At 43.9% G+C, this 21518-nt stretch overlaps 1 protein-coding gene across 1 annotated transcript in view; it reads right to left on the bottom strand.

Moving 5' to 3' along the window:
- sntg2 (syntrophin, gamma 2) overlaps positions 1 to 21518 on the bottom strand; it is a 218495-nt gene that overhangs the window by 130226 nt on the left and 66751 nt on the right. The window contains exons 7-8 of the mRNA XM_055634941.1: positions 16078 to 16165; positions 10358 to 10449 (exon numbers count right to left, since the gene is read on the bottom strand). Coding sequence (XP_055490916.1) covers positions 10358 to 10449; positions 16078 to 16165 — 180 coding nt within the window. The remainder of the gene's footprint in view (positions 1 to 10357; positions 10450 to 16077; positions 16166 to 21518) is intronic.

The raw sequence follows: 21518 nt of genomic DNA, 5'->3' as shown, positions 1-21518 counted from the left end.
TATTACAATTTTTAAACCTCGCTAACTTTTACAATATACTACCGATCGGAATGAAATTTGAGAGACTCGCAGCACAGGAGAACGGTGAGTGAGCTGACAAAAAAATCGTAGTGCTATTGTGTACCGTTTTTTGCGCAAATAGGAAAAACGCGCAAACCGGAAGAGTGCAAGATCAGAGTTTTAGTTATGTATAGATGGCACTGGTGGGTAATCTACGTTGCCCACTAGCTGATCATTGTAATGCTTTGTTTAGAAAGGAACTGCAGATGCTGGTTTGCACTGAAGATAGTGAAGTAAAACTCCGTCCCTCCCCCCATCCTAGTCGTCGTACTAGTCTGCTACTTCTCACAGTTTGTATCACTCTTTATCACATTCTCCACAACCAACAATGAATCATTGTGGGCTCCACCTTTCCTTGATCATTGTGGCTGGCTTCGATTTGTCCTTTTGCGTACCTTTCATTAATTTGTTCTCTGTACCTTTTTATATCTCTCGTTTCTCTCTCCCCTGACACTCAGTCTGAAGAACCGTCTCAATCAGAAATGTCACCTTTTCTCCAGAGATGCCGCCTGACCTGCTTGGCTACTCCAGCACTTTGTATCTATCTTGATTGGAATGGTTTGCCTACACTTTGCATGCTTTCAACAATCATTGGGTGTGTGTGGAGAGGCTTCCAATGGAACTGTGCATACTCATTTTGGATGCCATTTCTGATGATTAGGAAGTCACCTAGCACCACCTTTCCCAGAATTTTGCACCAGACATAGTACTGGGAATAAAAAACACAAAAGGTTTAAATATGAATTGAGCAAATAGTTGAAAAGTAAATATATGGATGCTCCTGGAAATATTAGGTTGCACCCTAGGTTGTAACATACGTATATTATCTTGCCTCATATTATAAATATATCAAAAATGGGAATGTGACTTAGTTCCATGCATGGCAGCAGAACAATTCATGGACATCACAACAGTTACACTTTATGTTTGCTAGCATGTCATTTGACGGTGAGCTGATAATCCTTAGTCTTTTTCTCTCAGCCACCAAATTCTGTGTTCCTTTAACTTGGTTCAAGTTGCTGCCGTTGGATTAGACAGGGTTAGTGCTACAACATACAATTTATCCTCTACTTGCCCTTAAAAACATTGTGAAGGGCAAGACAAAATATATTAGCACTGAAGCAAAAGTTCCTTGATCGTGCAGCTTAACCTTGTCCTCCAAAGAATCCCTTACTGCACATCAATAATATTTTCATTGTGCATTCACAAGCTATTGACCATGCCAGAAGAAGACTGCTGAAGCAGACCATTTCATCCCAAATTCAGGGCAGGCTTCTGCTATGTGTGTTCCCAGGAAGTGAAATTGAGTCTGAATTAACCACCCAAATAACACACATGTAAAGAGAAAGGTGAAAACATGATGAAGCAGCAATAGTTTTCAGCTAACAAATCTGCTTCCACTTCTGCAGACTCAGCTATAAAGCCTCAAAATAATGTTTATTGAAGGCCTTATGCCTTACAGCCAGAAGCTAGATTTGAGTAGCTCATATGCATTTCATTCATCCTTGAAAATAGTTGCATGCACAATGAAACTGTCAATTCAAAACACATAGAAACAAATGTATGGTGCTTACATTAATACATATTAAAGACAAAACCGCCAATAGCAAAAGTTAAAATTTATGGGAGAGATGAAATTTGTTATATAAGCTTGTTTTCTAGAAAATATGCACTGCTTTTTCCTAGTGCAAAGAAAATATGCTATAGTCATAACAATCCATGTACATGGCAGGCAAGCCATGCCAAGCAAGCTTGCAATCCTCCAATAAGTGCAAGCCTGTCACCTAATAAAACTTTACTAGTACGTTGATTTAAATGTCAATACCTGAATCGTGGCCGCATAGTGGTGTCAGTGTGGTAGTTTAGGCATTGGGGCGAAATTGGACTCCACCTCTGCCTCTTTTCAATTTTCTCTTCTAAAATATTCCTCTGATCAAACCTCAGGGCATCAGCCTGAATACTGTCACATGTGTCTCCCTATGTGCTTTATATATGTTAATACTCCTCTAAAGCAACTTAGGATACTTGTATGACATAAAAGCTCCAAATGAGCTAAAGTTGTTGTTCTAATCATCTTATCATCATCTAGTGGGACGACAGATGGCGCAATGGGCTAAGTGTTCGGCTGGCGACCGGAAGGTAGCCGGTTCGAATCCCGCTTGGAGTGCATACAGTCGTTGTGTCCTTGGGGCAAGACACTTCACCCACCTTTGCCTGTGTGTAAATGTAATGTAATTATGTGAAGCACTTTGGGGTCAATGCAAGTTGACTAAAAATGTGCTATACAAACAAGATTATTATTATTATTATTATTATTATCCAAGATGCTCCAAGGTGGAAGACTTGATTCCGAGTCATAAAGCTAGAATATAGAGGCATTTGATGTCCAAGATGATAGTTAAGAATTTGCCTTTATCAAACATGTCTGTCAATTATACACCACTTCTGAAATGTTGACTGCCATGAAACTGAATTTTATAAACACAGCACATCACACAGCCTAAACACATATGCATCTTCAACACAAGCAGTTAAGGACAAATTCCTCTCCTTGACTATCTTAAAATTAATGGGTCAGAATTTCTGGTAATTTCATGTCTTTGGGGATGGAGTGGAAGTGCATACAAACAAAATGTACAATTATAAGAAACAAGCAGAATGGGTCAAATATGGTATTGCAATCTGAAACAGTGCAAAAAATATGAAATTGTAAAAATGGAGTAAGTGAAAGAGGTAGAGCCTAGAGTATGTGGCAGGGAAAAGGGTGTAAAAGAAGTGAGTTATTCAGAATCATTTAGCAGTGGGAAGAAACTGTTCCTACGTCCAGACATCCGGGCTTTTAAGCTACAATATCATATCCTAAAAGGTAGAAGAGACGGAAGGGAATGTCCAGGGTGGCAGGCATCCTTGATGATATTTCCATTCTTCATGATGCAATGTACTGTAAAGATGAACTGAACTGGATGGAAGGAAACAATGAGCCAATGATGGTCTAGATTGTGTTCACCAGTCTCTGCAAGTTCAGGCAGTCAGAGAGAGAGCAGTTGGCATACCATCAGAATATTTTCTCTTGCCCATTTTGTGGACCTTCGAGAGAATCTCTGGGTATGTGCCAAACCTGATCAAGGTAGTCTTCATTATAGTCGAAGGGAGGTCGAAGGGGGGGGGGGGGAGGGGTCAAAGGAGGTCGTCTTCACTCTCCACTATTCGGTGTCCAATTTTCCCGAAGTTAGTCATAGCTAGTCGAAACTGGTCTTCAACATGGTCGAAGGTGGTCCTCAACATGCCATTTTTTCAAACTCTTCTAAACTCGCCAATTAGGTTGCCCAAGTGGGACAGCCCCTTTATATGATGGAGAGAAACCATCAGGTTCCATATGGACAAGTGGTGAATCAGATTATAAACTGTTAAATTGGGGATATTGTCACATTTGGGTTAAACCAAAGATATTATAGCGGAGCAAGATAGTCCACTCGACAAATAAGCCGTAGTAGATCATGACTAATCTTTAGCGCCATTTCCGTAATCGGCTTCTGTCTCCGCTAATCTAATCTTTGCTTTGGTCATGGCGTCTTCATATTGCTATTATTTTACCAAATACTACAGGAATCATCTTTTATTTGGTCCCTTCTCTCAGGCTCTAGTGTAAAACCCCACATCATACCCTCTCTATCTCTCTCTCTCGCTACTTTATTTCTCCCTGTTTCATTTCAATCTCTCCATCTGCCCACATCGCCCCGACCCACCTGTCCCTCTCTCTCCTCTCATGGCCTCGCATTCTGACCCGCTTGTCCTCACAGTTCTCTCACTCTCCTCCCCCGATCTCTCCCTCTACCCTCTCTCTTGCTGTCTCTCGTTCTGACCCTGTCTTTCCCTCGCTCTTCCCCCCACTCTTTCCTTCCGTGACCACTCTCCACTCCCCTCTCTCGCAGTGTCCACCTTTGTCTCTTCCTATTGTCTGTTCTTCCCTCCCTCTCCCTTCTCTCCTCTCCCTCCCCTTCTCACCTCTTTCCCCGTCCGTCCCACTCTCTCCTTTCCACCCTTTCTCCCCCTTCCTCTTTCCCTCCTCTCTCTCACCTTCCCTCCCTCTCTCTCTCTCCCCCCCCTTTCTCCCTGCCCTCTCCTCCCGTCGGCATCCTCCCCTCTCTCCCCCTTATCTCCCTGCCTGCTCCCTCTCCCTTCCTCCCTCCCACTCTCTCCCTCTCCGCTCTCTGTGAGTTATCTCACGCACGTTATCTAGTGAGATGATTCCTCGTGTGTTTGTTTACCCCTCTCTGCGCACATCCTGTCCCGGAGTTATGAATGAAAAGCATGAGTGGAGAGGCAGAGAGGGTTCGGGTTTATAGTGAGGACAGTTTCTCTCCGCTGGGAACAGCGTCTTGTGCAGGGAGTGCCAGGATTGGGGTTGCATTTTGCTGGAGTGGTCTATCTTGCTCTGCTCTAGTATCTTTTGGGTTAAACTACAAAGTGACTTCAGGCCATTCCAGTCTCATTTATCCTAATTTGCATTTGACAGGCAAAGCATTACAACCTAAACTGCTCACTGATAAGCCCCAAGTACTCACTCCAGGTTTGGGCAATATCGCAGCCACAGAAATGCAGTATAGCACTCCCTGGTACATCTGGCTAAAGCAGGCAGTGGCTGTAGAAAACACACATCTCACCTTCACTGGACAATTATCGAGGAAATTGTTGAGAAATTGAGATCTACCTTCACATCACAAAGCATTAAGCTTTTATCTTAGACATAAACAGATTTTCACTTTCAATTTTATTCAAGCCAATGAATAGGAGCATCCAAAACATTATCTCGGATTTGAAGATGAAAGCAAATTCACCAGCTCCTTTCATTTGATCTGAATAACACTGTCACTCTTCATTGGATTGTTCATAGAAAATGTGGTTACAGTCTGAGAAAATGGTGTGAGGATAAATTAATCTTCCTTTTGACAATTGTGGGGAAAGGAGGAAGAAAGAAAACGGTGGCACAGTGGCTGCTTTACAGCGCCAGAGGCCCAGGTTCAACCCTGCCTGTGTGCGCTGTCTGCATGGAGTTTGTACGTTCTTCCGGTGACCATGTGGGGTTTTCTCCAGGTGCTCCGGTTTCCTTTCACACTACAAAGACTTGTAGGTTAATTGACTTTTGTAAATTGTAAATTGTCCCTAGTGTGTAGAATAGTGTTAGTGTATGGGTGATTGTGTATTGTCGTGAACTCGGTGGACCAAATAAGCCGTTTCTGTGCGGTATCTCTAAAGTCTAAAGATTGAATAGTTAAATGGAGGGAGAGGTATTCTTCAAACAGGATTATTCTCATCTCATATTTTTTATGGCCCTTTTCGTTCTGGGACCAAACCTGCACGTTAACACTGCAGAACAAACAAGGCCTCATATTCCTCCTTACCATTTCTTTCTGCAGACCAATCTTTATACCAGGAGTCAAGGGTATACCACCCGAGTGAACTGCCAGATGAATTTTCTATTTGCAATTGTAAGCCTTTGCTGTAAAGTTTAAATTACCAGTTTGGAATTCACTGTGATTTAATTAATTCCAAGAAATGTGAGAACGGGAAACCTGGCATGGCAGAAAATTGTAGAACAGACGGGAAAATACACAAAGCATTAATTTAACTCCCCAGTGTCAATTTGTATAAGATTCCATGCACGCTTAAGCAGCAGATGAGGTGAGGGAGGAATTTCTGGTCTATTAACAAAGCACCACCTGGCTATGTCACTGAGGGTGGATTTTACAAGGCAATTCTTTGTGACATGTGTACGAGCGGGCGGGTAGACGGGGGCCCTGTCCTTGTCACCTAAGCTGCTGCAGAAGTGATCAACAACTTCAAGTTCCCAGTCATCCATATTCACCAGCATGCTAACCTGCTCCCTTCACAATGATGTGGTGATGAAGAAAAACCTTTTGTGCATTTACTTAATGAGCCATTTGAGTAGATCCGGCAGTGCCATGGAGATTCTCAAGAATGCTCACAGATGTGTAAGAGAAAATATTCTGATGGTAGGATAATTGATCTGATCTTGACCACCTGAACTTGCCAACTGAACACAGCCTAGGTCATAAGTTCTAGGAGCAGAATTAGTCCATTCGGCCCATCAAGTCTACTCCGCTATTCAATCCTGGCTGATCTATCTTTCCCTCTCAACCCCATTCTCCTGCCTTCTCCCCTTATCCTCTGACATCCTTACTAATCACAAATCTGTCTATCTCTGTGTTATATAGTCTAGACCATCACTGGTTCATCATTTCCTTTGATTCATTTCAGTTCATCTTAGAGGGGCGTTACATCATGTAGAGGAACCAACGTGTAGAGGAACCAACGAGAGAGCAGGCTATTCTAGATTGGGTATTGAGTAATGAGGAAGGGTTAGTTAGCAGTCTTGTTGTGCGTGGTCCCTTGGGCAAGAGTGACCATAATATGGTTGAGTTCTTCTTTAGGATGGAGAGTGACATTATTAATTCAGAAACAAGGGTCCTGAACTTAAAGAAAGGCAACTTTGTGGGTATGAGACGTGAAATGGCCAAGATAGACTGGCAATTGATTCTTAATGGGTTGACGGTGGATATGCAATGGAAGGCATTTAAAGACCTCATGGATGAACTACAACAATTGTTCATCCCAGTTTGGCAAAATAATAAATCAGGGAAGGTAGTGCATCCGTGGATAACAAGGGAAATCAGGGATAGTATCAAAACAAAAGATGAAGCCACCAAATTAGCCAGAAAAAGCAGCCTACCAGAGGACTGGGAGAGATTCAGAGAGCAGCAGAGGAGGACAAAAGGCTTAATTAGGAAAGGGAAAATAAATTATGAAAGAAAACTGGCAGGGAACATAAAAACTGACTGCAAAAGCTTTTATAGATATGTGAAGAGAAAACGATTAGTTAAAACAAATGTAGGTCCCTTGCAGTCAGAAACAGGTGAATTGATCATGGGGAACAAGGACATGGCAGACCAATTGAATAACTACTTTGGTTCTGTCTTCACTAAGGAAGACATAAATAATCTGCCGGAAATAGCAGGGAACCGGGGGTCAAATGAGATGGAAGAACTGAGTGAAATCCAGGTTAGCCGGGAAGTGGTGTTAGGGAAATTGAATGGATTAAAGGCCGATATATCCCCAGGGCCAGATAGGTTGCATCCCAGAGTACTTAAGGAAGTAGCCCCAGAAATAGTGGATGCATTAGTGCTAATTTTTCAAAACCGTTTAAATTCTGGAGTAGTTCCTGAGGATTGGAGGGTAGCTAATGTAACCTCACTTTTTAAAAAGGGAGGGAGAGAGAAAACGGGGAATTACAGACCAGTTAGTCTAACGTCGGTAGTGGGGAAACTGCTAGAATCAGTTATTAAAGATGGGACAGCAGCACATTTGGAAAGTGGTGAAATCATTGGACAAAGACAGCATGGATTTATGTAAGGTAAATCATGTCTGACGAAGCTTATAGAATTTTTCGAGGATGTAACTAGTACAGTGGATAAGGGAGAACCAGTGGATGTGTTATATCTGGACTTTCAGAAGGCTTTCGACAAGGTCCCACATAAGAGATTAGTATACAAACTTAAAGCACACGGTATTGGGGGATCAGTATTGATGTGGATAGAGAACTGGCTGGCAGACAGGAAGCAAAGAGTAGGAGTAAATGGGTCCTTTTCACAATGGCAGGCAGTGACTAGTGGGGTACCGCAAGGCTCAGTGCTGGGACCCCAGCTATTTACAACATATATTAATGATTTGGACGAGGGAATTGAATGCAACATCTCCAAATTTGCGGATGACACAAAGCTGGGGGGCAGTTTTAGCTGTGTGGAGGATGCTAGGAGGCTGCAAGGTGACTTGGATAGGCTGGGTAAGTGGGTAAATGCATGGCAGATGCAGTATAATGTGGATAAATGTGAGGTTATCCACTTTGGTGGCAAAAACAGGAAAGTAGACTATTATCTGAATGGTGGCCGATTAGCAAAGGGGGAGATGCAACGAGACCTGGGTGTCATGGTACACCAGTCATTAAAAGTAGGCATGCTGGTGCAGCAGGCAGTGAAGAAGGCGAATGGTATGTTAGCATTCATAGCAAAAGGATTTGAGTATAGGAGTAGGGAGGTTCTACTGCAGTTGTACAGGTGGCAAAAACAAGGGGGCAGATTATTATCTCAATGGGGTTAGGTAAGGGGAAGGTGCAGCGAGACCTGGGCGTCCTTGTACACCGTTTTGAAAGTTCGGTAAGCAGGCAGTGAGACAGAAGGACATTTGGCTTTCATAACATAGAGGGAGTACAGAGAAAGAGATTCTTCTGCAGTTGTGAGGGCTCTGGTGAGACCACACCTGGAGTATGTACAGGACTTTCAGGAAGGACATATAGAGGGAGAAGAGAAGGTTCACCAGACTGATTCCTGGGATGTCAGACTTTCGAAGAAAGACTTGTACTCGCTAGAATTTAGAAGATTGAGGGGGGATCTTATAGAAACTTACAAAATTCTTAAGGGGTTGGACAGGCTAGATGCAGGAAGATTGTTCCCGATGTTGGGGAAGTCCAGAACAAGGGGTCACAGTTTAAGGATAAGGGGGAAATCTTTTAGGACCGAGATGAGGAAAACATTTTTCACACAGAGAGTGGTGAATCTCTGGAATTCTCTGCCACAGAAGGTAGTTGAGGCCAGTTCATTGGCTATATTTAAGAGGGAGTTAGATGTGGCCCTTGTGGCTAAAGGGATCAGGGGGTATGGAGAGAGGGCAGGTACAGGATACTGAGTTGGATGATCAGCCATGATCATATTGAATGGCGGTGCAGGCTCTAAGGGCTGAATGGCCTACTCCTGCACCTATTTTCTATGTTTCTATCATGAAGGCTGGAAGTGTCACCAAGTATGCCTGCTGCCCTTCCCCCTCTTCTGCCTTTTAGGAGAAGATACGGGAGCTTAAAAGCCATGACATCTAGCCACAGTAACTGCTTCTTCCCCATTGCTCTCCGACTCCTCAAACACTCACTTCTTTCACATCTCCTACACTCTTTCAGTTATGCCATTATGGTACTTTCAATTTTCTTGCACTATCTCAGATTGCAAATATAACTTTTGCACCATTTTGCAGTTTTGCATTCATCGTTGTATTGTTATATCTATTATTATCAATTATCTTGTGTACTCACTGAGCTTCAAGTGAACAGGAAATTTAATTCCACCCAGATGTATATGACAGTAAATTAGTCTAAATCTGTTTCAGTTGGTGAGAGATTATTGGCTATGTGAACTGGAAATGGCTTTGTACAATTGCTCCAGCTTTATCTCAAACCTTTATACAACACAAGTTAAAGAATGGAAAACCCATTAAACCATTTAGTAATTTGCATTTGAACTGATCCAAGCACTTAATGGGGGAATTACATATATAGATAGCGCAATGGCACAGCTAGTGGGGTTATTGGCTCACAGCGCCAGAGATCCAGGTGCAATCATGATCCTGAGCGTTGTCAGCGTGGCGTTTGTGCGATTTCCTTGTGATTATTTGGGTTTCCTTTGGGTGCTCCAGTTTCCTCCCAAGTCCAAAACCATGCGAGCTAGCAGTTACATTTTGGCTTCAGACTTTAGAAACACAGGCTCTTCAGCCCACCAAATAATGGTAAATCTTTATGGAGAAGGGGGTACTGGTTGAAATGGACAACTTGGTGCAGCACATGTATCAAGATGTGAAGGTTAAACATTTAGAAGAAGCCCTGCACTATTTTGCAGTTTATTTGACGACAATCAAGCGGGTTCCTCCCTGTTCAATTTTTCTGGGTTTGTAACACAAATGTCTACAGCTGCAAAAATAATCTGTAAGAACTCAGCGGGTCAAGCAGCATTCAATAAGGTAAAATGATAGTCAGCATTTTGGGACTGCACCATCCCTGCACCAGAATGTCTAAATCTCCACACAGACAGCACCCGAGGTCATGATCAAACCCTGGCTGGTCTTTGGCATTGTGAAGCACCAGGTCTACCAGCAGCACTGCGTAGCCTCTTGGCAACCTTTTACCTCCAGAGAATATGAGACAGTTTTGTCCACTCTGAGATATCTGTTTGGCTTAAGCACAATCATAGTCAGAGAAAGCATGTGATATATGGGATTTTTCAACTGAGAGCATATAGTACCACCGTTGCAAAGAGACTTAGGTGGAGCTACCTTAGAGCTTTTGCTCGACAATCACGAAGCATTATCATTCAAAATCAAAACAAATCTAATCATAATACAAATCAACAGTGAGCATTGGCTCGTATTATTGGTAAAAAGATAACCGAGAAGAGCTTACTGTATTTGTAGAGGTTCCATTTAAATGTAAACCACTGTCAAATAGGGGTGAGGATGTCCCACTGCTGTGATCACTGGACGGGCCTGGTGAGCCTAGACAGTAAAGGAAGAAATGCAATAGTTTTCATGTTGAAGGAGTTGTCAAGAGACAGGCCAACCATCAATACAGTCTCTGGCCAGCTCTGCAGGAGATTGTTCGTGAAATGGGTTTTTAAAACACAAGCACAAATTCACGAGGATCATTACAACTGTTAACAAATAGTTAGAAAAATATCAGACATAACCTTTTGGCAAACGAAAATGCAGATGCTGACTTACAAAAAAAGACACAAAGTGCTGGAGTAACTCAGCAGATCAGGCAGCATCACTGGAGAACATGCATAGGGGATGTTTCGCGTTGGGACCCTTCTTCAGACAGATTATAGTGGGGGGTGGGGGAGAAACTGGAAGAGAAGTGATGTGGATATAGGTAGGTATAGGTGAGAGAGGTTTTTGCATATCCATCTAAAAGCCTTTTAAATGTTACTAGACGGAGTGCAGACCCGTTGGGTGTGTTTCCCGCAAAGCACGATTGCGAGTGGAGGTGTGGAGGCACGCACGCACACCTTAAAAAAAAAAACTTGCCCCATACATCTCCTTTAAACTTTGCCTCTCTCACCTTAAAAGAAGTCGGTCAAGCCTTGTTTTAAAAAAATATAACCTCTTCCCATTATTTTGCATCCAATGATATCTGTGGCAATGCATGAAATGTGATCACATGCAGCATACTATTGATTGGTCATTCTCTGAACTCTGCTTTGTACCAAGCATTTCAATCATAAAATTACTCTAGGACACCATGCTGTAGGCTCTCAGTGGCCTCCGCAAACCATATAACCATATAACAATTACAGCACGGAAATAGACCATCTCGACCCTTCTAGTCCGTGCCGAACACATAATCTCCCCTAGTCCCATATACCTCAGCTCAGACCATAACCCTCCATTCCCTTCCCATCCATATAACTATCCAATTTATCCAATCCAACTATCCAATCCAATGTCACAAACTTTCAACATATTTAACCCTTTCAACCGTTCAGCAGTTAAAGCCTGACAAGTTTTGTCTGCTTCTCAACATATTTCTGATTAATATTGCATGGTTTATCATTGCCAGAATTTCAACATTCTTCTGTGCTTCACTTGCTTATTTTCTCTGTACCGCTTTCCTCATCAACAGTGTTAAAACGCTAGATTACTGCACACTTGCTTTTTCCTTCATAATGTTTCCATATCCTGGAAATCCTCTCTCAGCATTATTTTCCAGAATCTACATTCTGTTAAGACATCAAGCTGTGTGTCTCTGATCTATTTCGCTTTATTCAACTATATTCTCCACTCTGTATCTTCCCCTATGCTTTACCTATACATTGTATTTGAGTCTGACTAGATTATATTCTGAAGAAGGGTTCCGTCCCGAAAGATCACCTATACCTTTTCTCCGGCGATGATGCATGACCCGTTGATTTACTCCAGCATTTTGTGTCCATCTTCGGTATAAACCAGCATTGGCAGTTCCTTCCGAAACATTGATTATATTTATGTATATAAAATCTTATATATTTAATTAGCATGCAAAACAAAGCTTGTCACTATACGCTGGTACATGTGATAATAATAAACCTAAACCTAATCCTTTAATGTTGGCCACAGCATGGCCCCTGTCCTTTTTGCCCTGGAGATAATAATTAAAAAGTTATTGTAGTGCTGATGGGATTGATATTCAGTGCATGGAGGTCTTTTACTTTGCTAGAAACATGTTAAATTATTCAAAATGAGTACCACTGATGGTTAATACAAGAAGTGTTGCGTAATTTGAGACAATTTTAAAAGACCTTTATTACAAGGGATTTGATGATTAGAAATGGATGGGTATTGTTACAGTGCTGGTGAACATACACCCAGAGGACTGAGTACAGTTTTGGTCCCTTTATTTAAGAAAGGATATACCGGCAATGAAACAATCCCGAAGAGATTAACTGTGCTAACTTCTGGGCTGAGAGAGTTTTTTTTAATTATAAATAAATACCTAAAGACCTGGGTTCGATCATGACTAAGGGTGCTGTCTGTACAGAGTTTGTACATTCCCCCCGTGACTATGTGGGTTTTCCCCGGGTGTTCCGGTCCACTCCCACACTTCAAAGACATACAGGTTTGTAGGTTAATTGACTTCAGAAAACATTGTAAATTGTCCCGAGCGTGCTGGACAGTGCCAGTGTGTTGCTGGTCGGCGTGGACTCGGTGAGCCGAAGGGCTTGTTTCCGCGATGTCTCTAAACTTAACTAAACTAAACTTTCATCGGTATTTGTTGGAATGTACAGGAATGATGGGTTATCTTATTGAAGCATGCATGGTCTTGAGTTTTTCCACTTGTGGGAGAGATTCAAATGAGGGAGTATAGCCAGAAGATATGTGGGGATCACTTAAAACAGAGGGGCATATTTTTTTCTTTCCGTGGATGGTGACCTCTGGAATTCTTTGCACCAGCAAGTTATGGAGGCTGGATCATTAGAGAGATTCAAAGAGGAGGTTGATACATCTTTGAAAGATCAGGGAATTGAGGGCTATGGAAAACCAGCACTGAGAGGACTGAAGTCTTGTGCAAATCAAACTTAATTGTTGTTTCAACCACAACTGAATGGCAGGGAAGGCATAAGGGACTGTGGGGTCTACTCCTGCTACTATGGTCTTGTAATCTTGTGTTCCATAAAATAATTTGATTGCCAATTTTTGATTTTTTTTCCCGGTTAACACTGATTAACACAAACTCATATAAATTGTTCTAAATTTCACATTTTGAATTCCGTCTGAATCTTGTGAAGTGTAATGATTTATTGAATTGTCCAAGTAGCATCAAACTTCATGTATTAACTGCTTCATGTTGTTTTAATATTGATTATGTCATTTTATTTTTAGAGTTTAGAGATACAGCATGGAAACAAGCCCTCCAGCACACTGAATCCATGCTGACCATCTATCATCCATTCACACTAGTTCCATTCCTATGGTAGACAAAAGTGCTGCAGAAACTCAGCGGGTGCAGCAGCATATAAAGAGCGAAGGAAATAGGCAATGTTTCGAGCCCAAACCTTTCTTCAGACTGATGTAGGGTTGGGGGGGGGGGGGGGGGGGGGGAAGAAGAAAGGAAAAAGAAAAAAGGAAAAAAGGAAAAAGGAGGAGCACAAGGGCTGAGGGAGAGCTGAGAAGGGGAGGAGAGAGCAAGGGCTATCAGAAATTGGTGAATTCAATTGTTGAATGCCACTAGGGTGCAGACTGCCCAAGCGGAATATGAGGTTCTGTTCTTCCAATTTCCGGTGGTGCTCACTCTGGCCATGGAGGAGGCTCAGGACAGAGAGGTCGGATTCGGAATGGGAGGGGGAGTTGAAATGCTGAGCCACCGGGAGATCAGGTTGGTTAGTGCGGAATGAGCGGAGGTGTTTGACGAAACGATTGCCAAGCCTACGCTTGGTCTCACCGATGTAGATCAGCTGACATCTAGAGTAGCGGATGCAATAGATGAGGTTGGAGGAGATGCAGGTGAACCTCTGTCGTACCTGGAACGACTGCTTGGGTCCTTGAATGGAGTCGAGGGGGGAGGTAAAGGGACAGGTGTTGCATCTCTTGCGGTTGCAAGGGAAAGCGCCCGGGGAGGGGGTGGTGCGGGAGGGAAGGGGAGAATTCACCAGGGAGTTACGGAGGGAGCGGTCTTTGTGGAAAGCAGACAGAGGGGGGAGATGGGAAGATGTGGCGAGTGGTGGGGTCACGTTGGATGTGACGAAAATGACGGAGGATTATTTGTTGTATGTGACGGCTGGTGGGGTGAAAGGTGAGGACTAGGGGGACTCTGCCCTTGTTGCGAGTGAGGGGATGGGGAAAGAGAGCAGTGTTATGGGGTATGGAAAGACCCTGGTGCGAGCCTCATCCATAGTAGGGGAGGGGGATGAGGAAGAATGAGGACATTTCCGATGTCCTGGTGTGGAACACCTCATCCTGGGGGCAGATGCGGCGTAGACGGAGGAATTGGGATAAGGGATGGAGTCCTTACTGGAAGCAGGGTGGGAAGGAGAGTAGTCTTGATAGCCATGGGAGTCAGTGGGTTTATAGTGGATGTCGGTAAGAAGTCTATCACCTGCGATGGAGATAGTGAGGTCAAGAAATGAAGTGTCGGAAATGGTCCAGGTGCATTTGACTGCCGGATGGAAGTTGGTGGTGAAGCGGATTAAGTCAGTCAGTTGTGTGTGGGTGCAGGAGGTGGCACCAAAGCAATTGTCGATGTAGCGGAGGTAGAGGTCGGGGATGGGGCCCTGGTACGTATTGAACAAGGATTGTTCGACGTACCCGACAACGAGGCAGGCATAGCTGGGGCCCATGCGCGTGCCCATAGCTACGCCTTGTTTTTGGAGGAAATGGAGGAGCCAAACGAGAAGTTTTTGAGGGTAAGGACCAACTCCGCTAGGCGGAGGAGAGTGTCAGTGGACGGGTGTAGGTTGATTCTCCGGTCGAGGAAGAACCGGAGGGCTTTGAGACCATCCTGGTGGGGGATGGAGGTGTAGAGTGACTGGACGTCCATGGTGAAGATGAGGGGATGGGGGCCTAGAGAATGGAATGCCCGGAGATGACGGAGAGTGTCTGAGGTGTCTTGAACATAGGTAGGGATGGATTTAACCAGGAGGGGGGGAGATAGGATGGAGTCAAGGTATGTGGAAATAAGTTCGGTGGGGCACGAACAGGCAGAGACAATGGGTCTCCCAGGACAGTCAGGTTTGTGGATTTTGGGGAGAAGGTAAAATCGGGCCGTGTGGGGCTGAGGAACGATGAGGTTGGAGGCTCGGGGGGGGCAGGCAGGGCGTGGGAGTTGATGAAGTCAGTGATGGTGCTAGAGATAGTGGCCTGGTGCTCGTCTGTGGGGTCATGGTCCAGGGGTAAGTAGGAGGAGGTGCCTGAGAGTTGGCGCGTGGCCTCAGCTTTGTTCCTACACCATTAAAGGTTCAATTAACCAACAAACCTGCACATCTTTGGGATGTGTGAGGAAACCGGAGCACCCCAAGGAAACCCACGCGGTCCCAGGGAGAATGTACACAGAGAACTCTACACAGACAGTATCAAGCCCGGGTCATTGGCCCTGTGAGGCAGCAGCTCTACCAGGCTTAGCTATTTTGCTCAGCGCTTTACAAGCAATCAAAGGTAACCTTGGTAGTCAATCTCCAACACCTCCCCCTACTGCCATAGTAGGAAATAATCAAACACTTATCTACATCATTCTGGCTTGGCTCGACGTCACAACGGAAGCTGCTGTGGGCCGACGAGGTGGGAACTGCTGGCAATAATCAGACATGAGGAGTGGGCTGGTAGGCGAAGGACCGGGGTATTGCCTCCAGCACCTGCAATGTCAGCTGCAGGAGTCGCCCCTGGGACACAAAGGTGGGCAGGCGAGGAGAGGGTTGTCGATACACCGGCCAAGCCAGTCGAGGGCGACACAGGAGGCCAAGAGCAGCCTGGGGTTTACCTGGATCCAGAGCTGCTCCAATACCTGGACTTGAACCATGAACCGGACTTTGGACGTTTTGCAAATTGCGTCACAATATGGCAACTTGTGCATGTGTGTGCTATGCAAAGAAGAATTTCACTGTGTGTGCACATGACAATAATACACCACTGAACCATATCATTCTTGTTGCTTACCTAATGGAAGTTTAAGGAAGGATGGGGCTTCCCTGAGGTACTGAACGGTGATAGTAACTTCATCTCCAGCATTTCGTAGTAGATGCACCTGCCAATGTGATGCAGAACAACAACTTTACTCCCAAGAAACTGCAAGACAGTCATTAGAACAACAATATAGCAAATATTTTACCACGTCATTTCTCTCCCATACTGTCCTCCATTGCCCATTCCATATCAGGCATGTCCAAATGTAGTGGGAGCTTCCACTGAGCTATTCTTGAGTGCAGGGGATGGTGCGGTGGAAACACGATGGAGTGATACCTTAAAATTGATGTTCCTCCTTTAGAGATGTAAAGTTCTTAATGCCCATCTTAGTTGTACACCAGGGAGTCCTGAGAAATGGCCCAGGCCAATTGGGCAGATCTTTGCTGCTTGTGATTACCGATTACCCATGTCCTGGGTCAGGCTGCTTCCTCCAGTGTGGTTACAGGTGTTGGCTTCAGTAACCTGAGTGACCACTTCATGGCAGCATCGCCTTTTGACAATTTCCAGAGTTCACCCCATGAACTATTGCTAGATTAACCTGTTGACGTGCTTGTAAAACTGCAGAACTTTCATTGCTCTGTCATCTGCATATAACCAAACATTCTTAATTCTGTTGCTGGTAGAGCTCGCTCAATGAAATGCGAATGGGGTGAGTAAGGCTTTGTGTGCATTAAGATAGTTTAAATGATTTAATTGTTTTAAATTCATGGATTTTACTATATTTTTTTATATTTTATATCCTAGGTTTAAATGATTTAATTGATTTAAGTTCATGTATTTTACTGTATTTTAGTCTGTTATTTTTTTAAAATATTTTTTATCCTAGAAGATTTTTTAAACCAATTTTTGAAAAATATTTTTAGCAGATCCTAGTTGAATGTTTGCAAATTTAGAGAGAATGGCAAATTTTCTTTCTGACAAGCGCACTGACAGCCTCTGAGGTTGGGAACGAGACTTCATAAGCTGTCAAAGCCATCCGCCTCAGCGAAGCCACAAACTGGAAGTACTTCACATTCCACTGAAACTTTCAGTCTGAAGAAGGGTTCCGACTGGAAACGTCACCTTTTCTTTTTCTCCAGGGATGCTGCCTGACCCGCCGAGTTACTCCAGCATTTCATGTTTATCATCAAATTCCGTATGGGCGACTCACAACCTAATAGTATGAAGATTGAATTCTCCAATTTTAGGTAACAGCTTACAGCATTTTTTTTTTCTTCTTCTCCCCTCCATATCTTATTTGACCCTAGTGTGCACCCAATCTTCCACAACCGCATCTCCATTCACACCCATCCCCTTTCATCTATATCACTCCCTCAGATTTCACATTTCACTCATATTTCACTCCTCTTCTCTCCATATCTACTCGTCTCCTTTTTGTCTAATTTAACCCCTTTTTGTCATCCTTTTGTCTTTTCTTCTCTCGAGTTCATCTCAACACACCACCCTCCCTCACCTGTATCCTATTCTCAACAGCCAGGCTTTGTCTTGCCCCCACCTCTTTTACAGTTTTCTCTCTCCTACTACAATCAGTCCCATCCCAAAATGTTGCCTGTCCCTGTTCTGCCTGGCCTGACCTGCTGAGTTACTCCAGTATTTGATTTGTACTGGTGCCAGAGGTTTAGACTGGGGACAGAGGTGTCTGTGCTTTTCCCCAGCACCTTGCATCATCTGTGGCTTTAATGGCCGCGGGGCAGTGCCAGGCCAATTCTGACTTTGCTTTCAAGAGGGGGGGGGGGGGGGGGGGGGGGGGGGGCAGAGTCAGGGGATGGGGAGAAGGCAGGAATTCGACGGGGCGATGTGAGGGAGAGGTGTAAAATGTAGCCATGATTGAATTGGGGAGTTTGTTTGTAATGTATGGCTGCAGAAACGGCATTTCGTTTGGACCTCAAGGGGTCATATGACAATTAATTGAATTGAATTGACTGTGTTTTCACCCACGGTTTGTGAATCAGTGGAAGCCTCGTGCTGGGAAGGCCCTGAATGCCAATTCTGGCTTTTAAGAGAGAGTTATATAGAGCTCTTAAAGATAGCAGAGTCAGGGGTATGGGGAGAAGGCAGGAATGGGACGGGGTTAGGAGGGAGAGGTAGATTAGCCATGATTGAATTGCGGAGTCGACTTGATGGGCTAAATGGCCTAATTCGACCTATCACATATGACCTTATTCCAGTACTGTGTTCTACGGTCCACTCAGGAAGCCACGTGCTGGGAAGGCCCTGAATGCACTGGGCTGCACATGAGCTGCACATGAGCACTCATGAGTTTACCTCTCAGCAGAAGGCGGTGGCACGGTGGTGCAGCGGTAGAGTTGTTGCCTTACGGTGCATCCAAAGACACGGTTTCGACCCCAACTACAGGTGCTGTCTGTATCAAGTTTGTACGTTCTCCCTGTGACCTTATGGGTTTACTCCGATATTCAGTTTCCTCCCACACTCCAAAGATGTACAGGTTAGTATAAATTGTAAATTATCCCTAGTGTGTATAGGGTATTGTTAATGTGCGGGGATTGCTGGTTGGCGCGGACTCGGTGGGCCGAAGGGCCGGTTTCAGCGCTGTATCTCTAAACTAAACTGTACCTGGGATTGAGAAAGGGAAATACAGCACAACTGAGGATGCAGCTAATTGGTGATCTCAGCAGCGTGGGTTTTCTGCGGGTGCTCCGGTTTCCTCCCACACTCCCACAGAAGGTTAATTGGCTTCTGTAAATTATAAATTGTCCCTAGTGTATAAGATAATGCTAGTGTACGAGGTGATCGCTAGTCGGCGTGGATCAGTGAATCAGAGGGCCTGTTTCCAAGTTGTATCTCTAAATTCTCTAAACATTAGTCTAAAGTAGACGATCTGACCCATTCAGTCGACAGTTTTTGGGAAATCCAGTGGCCACCTATGCTGGGCTGTTTACATACCTAAATAAGGCACATAATGCTAATTTTGTGACCACCAGGGGCACCGTACGATGGCAGCTCCGCTGGCAGTCTGTTCCTTTTTTCATCTTTTAATTTTTAATTTTTAGTGTTTGTTAAAAGTTTGTTTTAATGTTTTCCGGTTTGTCTTATGTGGGGGCAGGGGGAGGGGATCGGGGGGAAACTTTTTTCAGGTTATTAACTTGCCAGAGATGCGATTGATTTCCGCATCGCATTCTCCAGGCACTCTGTGGCCTTCCATCGATGGAGCCGGAGGCCTCCTTGGACTGACTTTGAGCCCCACCGCGGGGCGCGGTCTTCACATTGGAGCTGATCCCTTGCCTGCGGACTTGCCATCAAGAGCTCGCAGTCTTGGGAGAGGCAGAGTTGGGAAGCTTCAAAGACGCAGAAGGTTTGATCAGCCCCGACGCGAGGTTTGATCATCCAGCGCGGGAGCTGGTGGTCCCGATGCGGGAGCTGATCGTCTCGACCTGGAGGGTCCAAATACCGCCGGCTACAGGAGTCGAGATTGTCCCAGCAACGGAGGACTCGAGGCCCTCAACCGCGGGAGAACAAAGGGAAGAGATTTTAACTTTATTTTGCCTTCCATCACAGTGAGGAAAGTGGTGGATGTTCATATTAACATGTCTTTTGGGTGATCTGTTGATTTTTATTTGTATGACTGACTTGGTAAATGAAATTCCTCGTATGTGGCAAAACATACTTTGCAAATAAAGTGCTATTCTGATTCTGATTTTAAGAAATGACCTCCCATCACCTATTTATTACAACCCATGATGTGAGTTTATTCAAGACCTCTCCCGAGTAAAAAAAAAAATCAAACACGTGGTAAGTACGTAGAATGAACGTAACGGGTACGTCGGAGCTCGTGGACATCTTGTAGCGGCTCGTAACGCTAACGGCAGGTACTCAGGAAACGCGGTAACTTCGTGAAACTTGTGATGTTTTCTCAACAGTGTGAAATATTTCCAAGAGTAAAAGAAATACTCGTGATGAAGTCCCATAGGTTTGATTTTTTTTTTAAACTCGGGAGAGCTCTTGGGTAAATTTGCATCGTGGGACAGGCCCTTATCCCTCTTCTTCATGTCTGCAAACCTCCCACAACTACATTAATTTAAAATAAATTAAAAAAATAAAATCAACAAAAAGGAAGCAAATTCATATTCCGTAGGTGACTTAATTTGCTTATCTTTTTATTTATCAACTTTATGATTTGTTGGGGGCTTATTTCTTTGAATTCATTTTCATAACATCGGTAAGAAATGCATTAAAATCAAAACAGCTTGCACACAGTTTGATTTAAAATAAAACATCTAGTAACTCATGCTAAGAATTGTTGCCTTCAGGTTCTGATTCTCCTTCTTCACACAGGACTCAACTTCATTCCACTGGTCTCAATTACTTATTTTTTCTTCTGCTTTTTTAATGTTGATTTTTATTTCCATTTTGTAGTATATGTTTGGGATTGGCATGAAATTTCAACATCACCTATTTATTACAACCTGCAGAAAGCCATGCAGCTACCAGCAGAGCACTTCCATCCTTTCCCCTCTCTATTCATTCTTGGAACCCAAGCAACGTAATCTCTCTCTCATGTCCATTGAATCCCCTTTGATTCTTTCGCCATTTAACAACATGAGAGAGTAATTTCTAGTAGTCAATTAATCTACCAACATACTGAATAATAGAGATGCAAAGAAATGCAGAAGCTGGTTTACAAAAAAATAATACATAAAGTGCTAAAGTAATTCAACTCGGAGGTTCAGGTGCACCTCCTTTAGCTGATCTACTGCATTTGGTGCTTCCAATATAACCCTCTTTACATTGGTGCGACTAAATATAGACTAGGCAACCATTATGATGCACACTTGCGCTAGGTCCATCTAGGGCTGCTGCATCTCCCGGCTGTTAATCATTTTAACTATTCTTCCATTGTCATATTGGCCTCTCTGTTTTTGGGCCTCCTCCTTTACCAGCGTAAGGCCACATGCAAACTGGAGGAAGAGCACCTCATCTTCCATTTAAGTAGCTTACCAGCCAATGGCATGGAAATGGGGTTCTCTGACATTAGCTAACATTTCACAAATTAAAATTCACTTCACATCTCTCAATCTTACACCCCAATTTATCCGTAATCGTTGTCCACTCATCTACCAATCAAACCCACCCTCACCAGCATCCACCTTTACTTGCCTGGCATTATACATACCCCACCTCTTTTTTAGCTTTCTCCCTCTTCACCACAATGTCTGAAGACGGGACCCGAACCAAAAAGTCACTTATCCATATCATCCAGAGATGCTGCTTGACCCGCTGAGTGTTGAATGTTTTTATTTAACAGAATCAAAGAGACATGCATGCATAGAAATAGGCCCTTCGCCAACATCCCTGCAAACCATCAATACCTATTTACAGTAACCTTACACTGATCCCATTTTATTATCCCCGCTTTCCCATTAACTTCCCCAGATTTTACCACTCACTGGTACATG

The sequence above is a fragment of the Leucoraja erinacea genome, chromosome 5, assembly GCF_028641065.1.
Source record: "Leucoraja erinacea ecotype New England chromosome 5, Leri_hhj_1, whole genome shotgun sequence".
Lineage (NCBI taxonomy): Eukaryota > Metazoa > Chordata > Chondrichthyes > Rajiformes > Rajidae > Leucoraja > Leucoraja erinaceus.
Note: the sequence above shows the minus strand (reverse complement) of the source record. Positions and strands in the feature narration are given on the sequence as shown.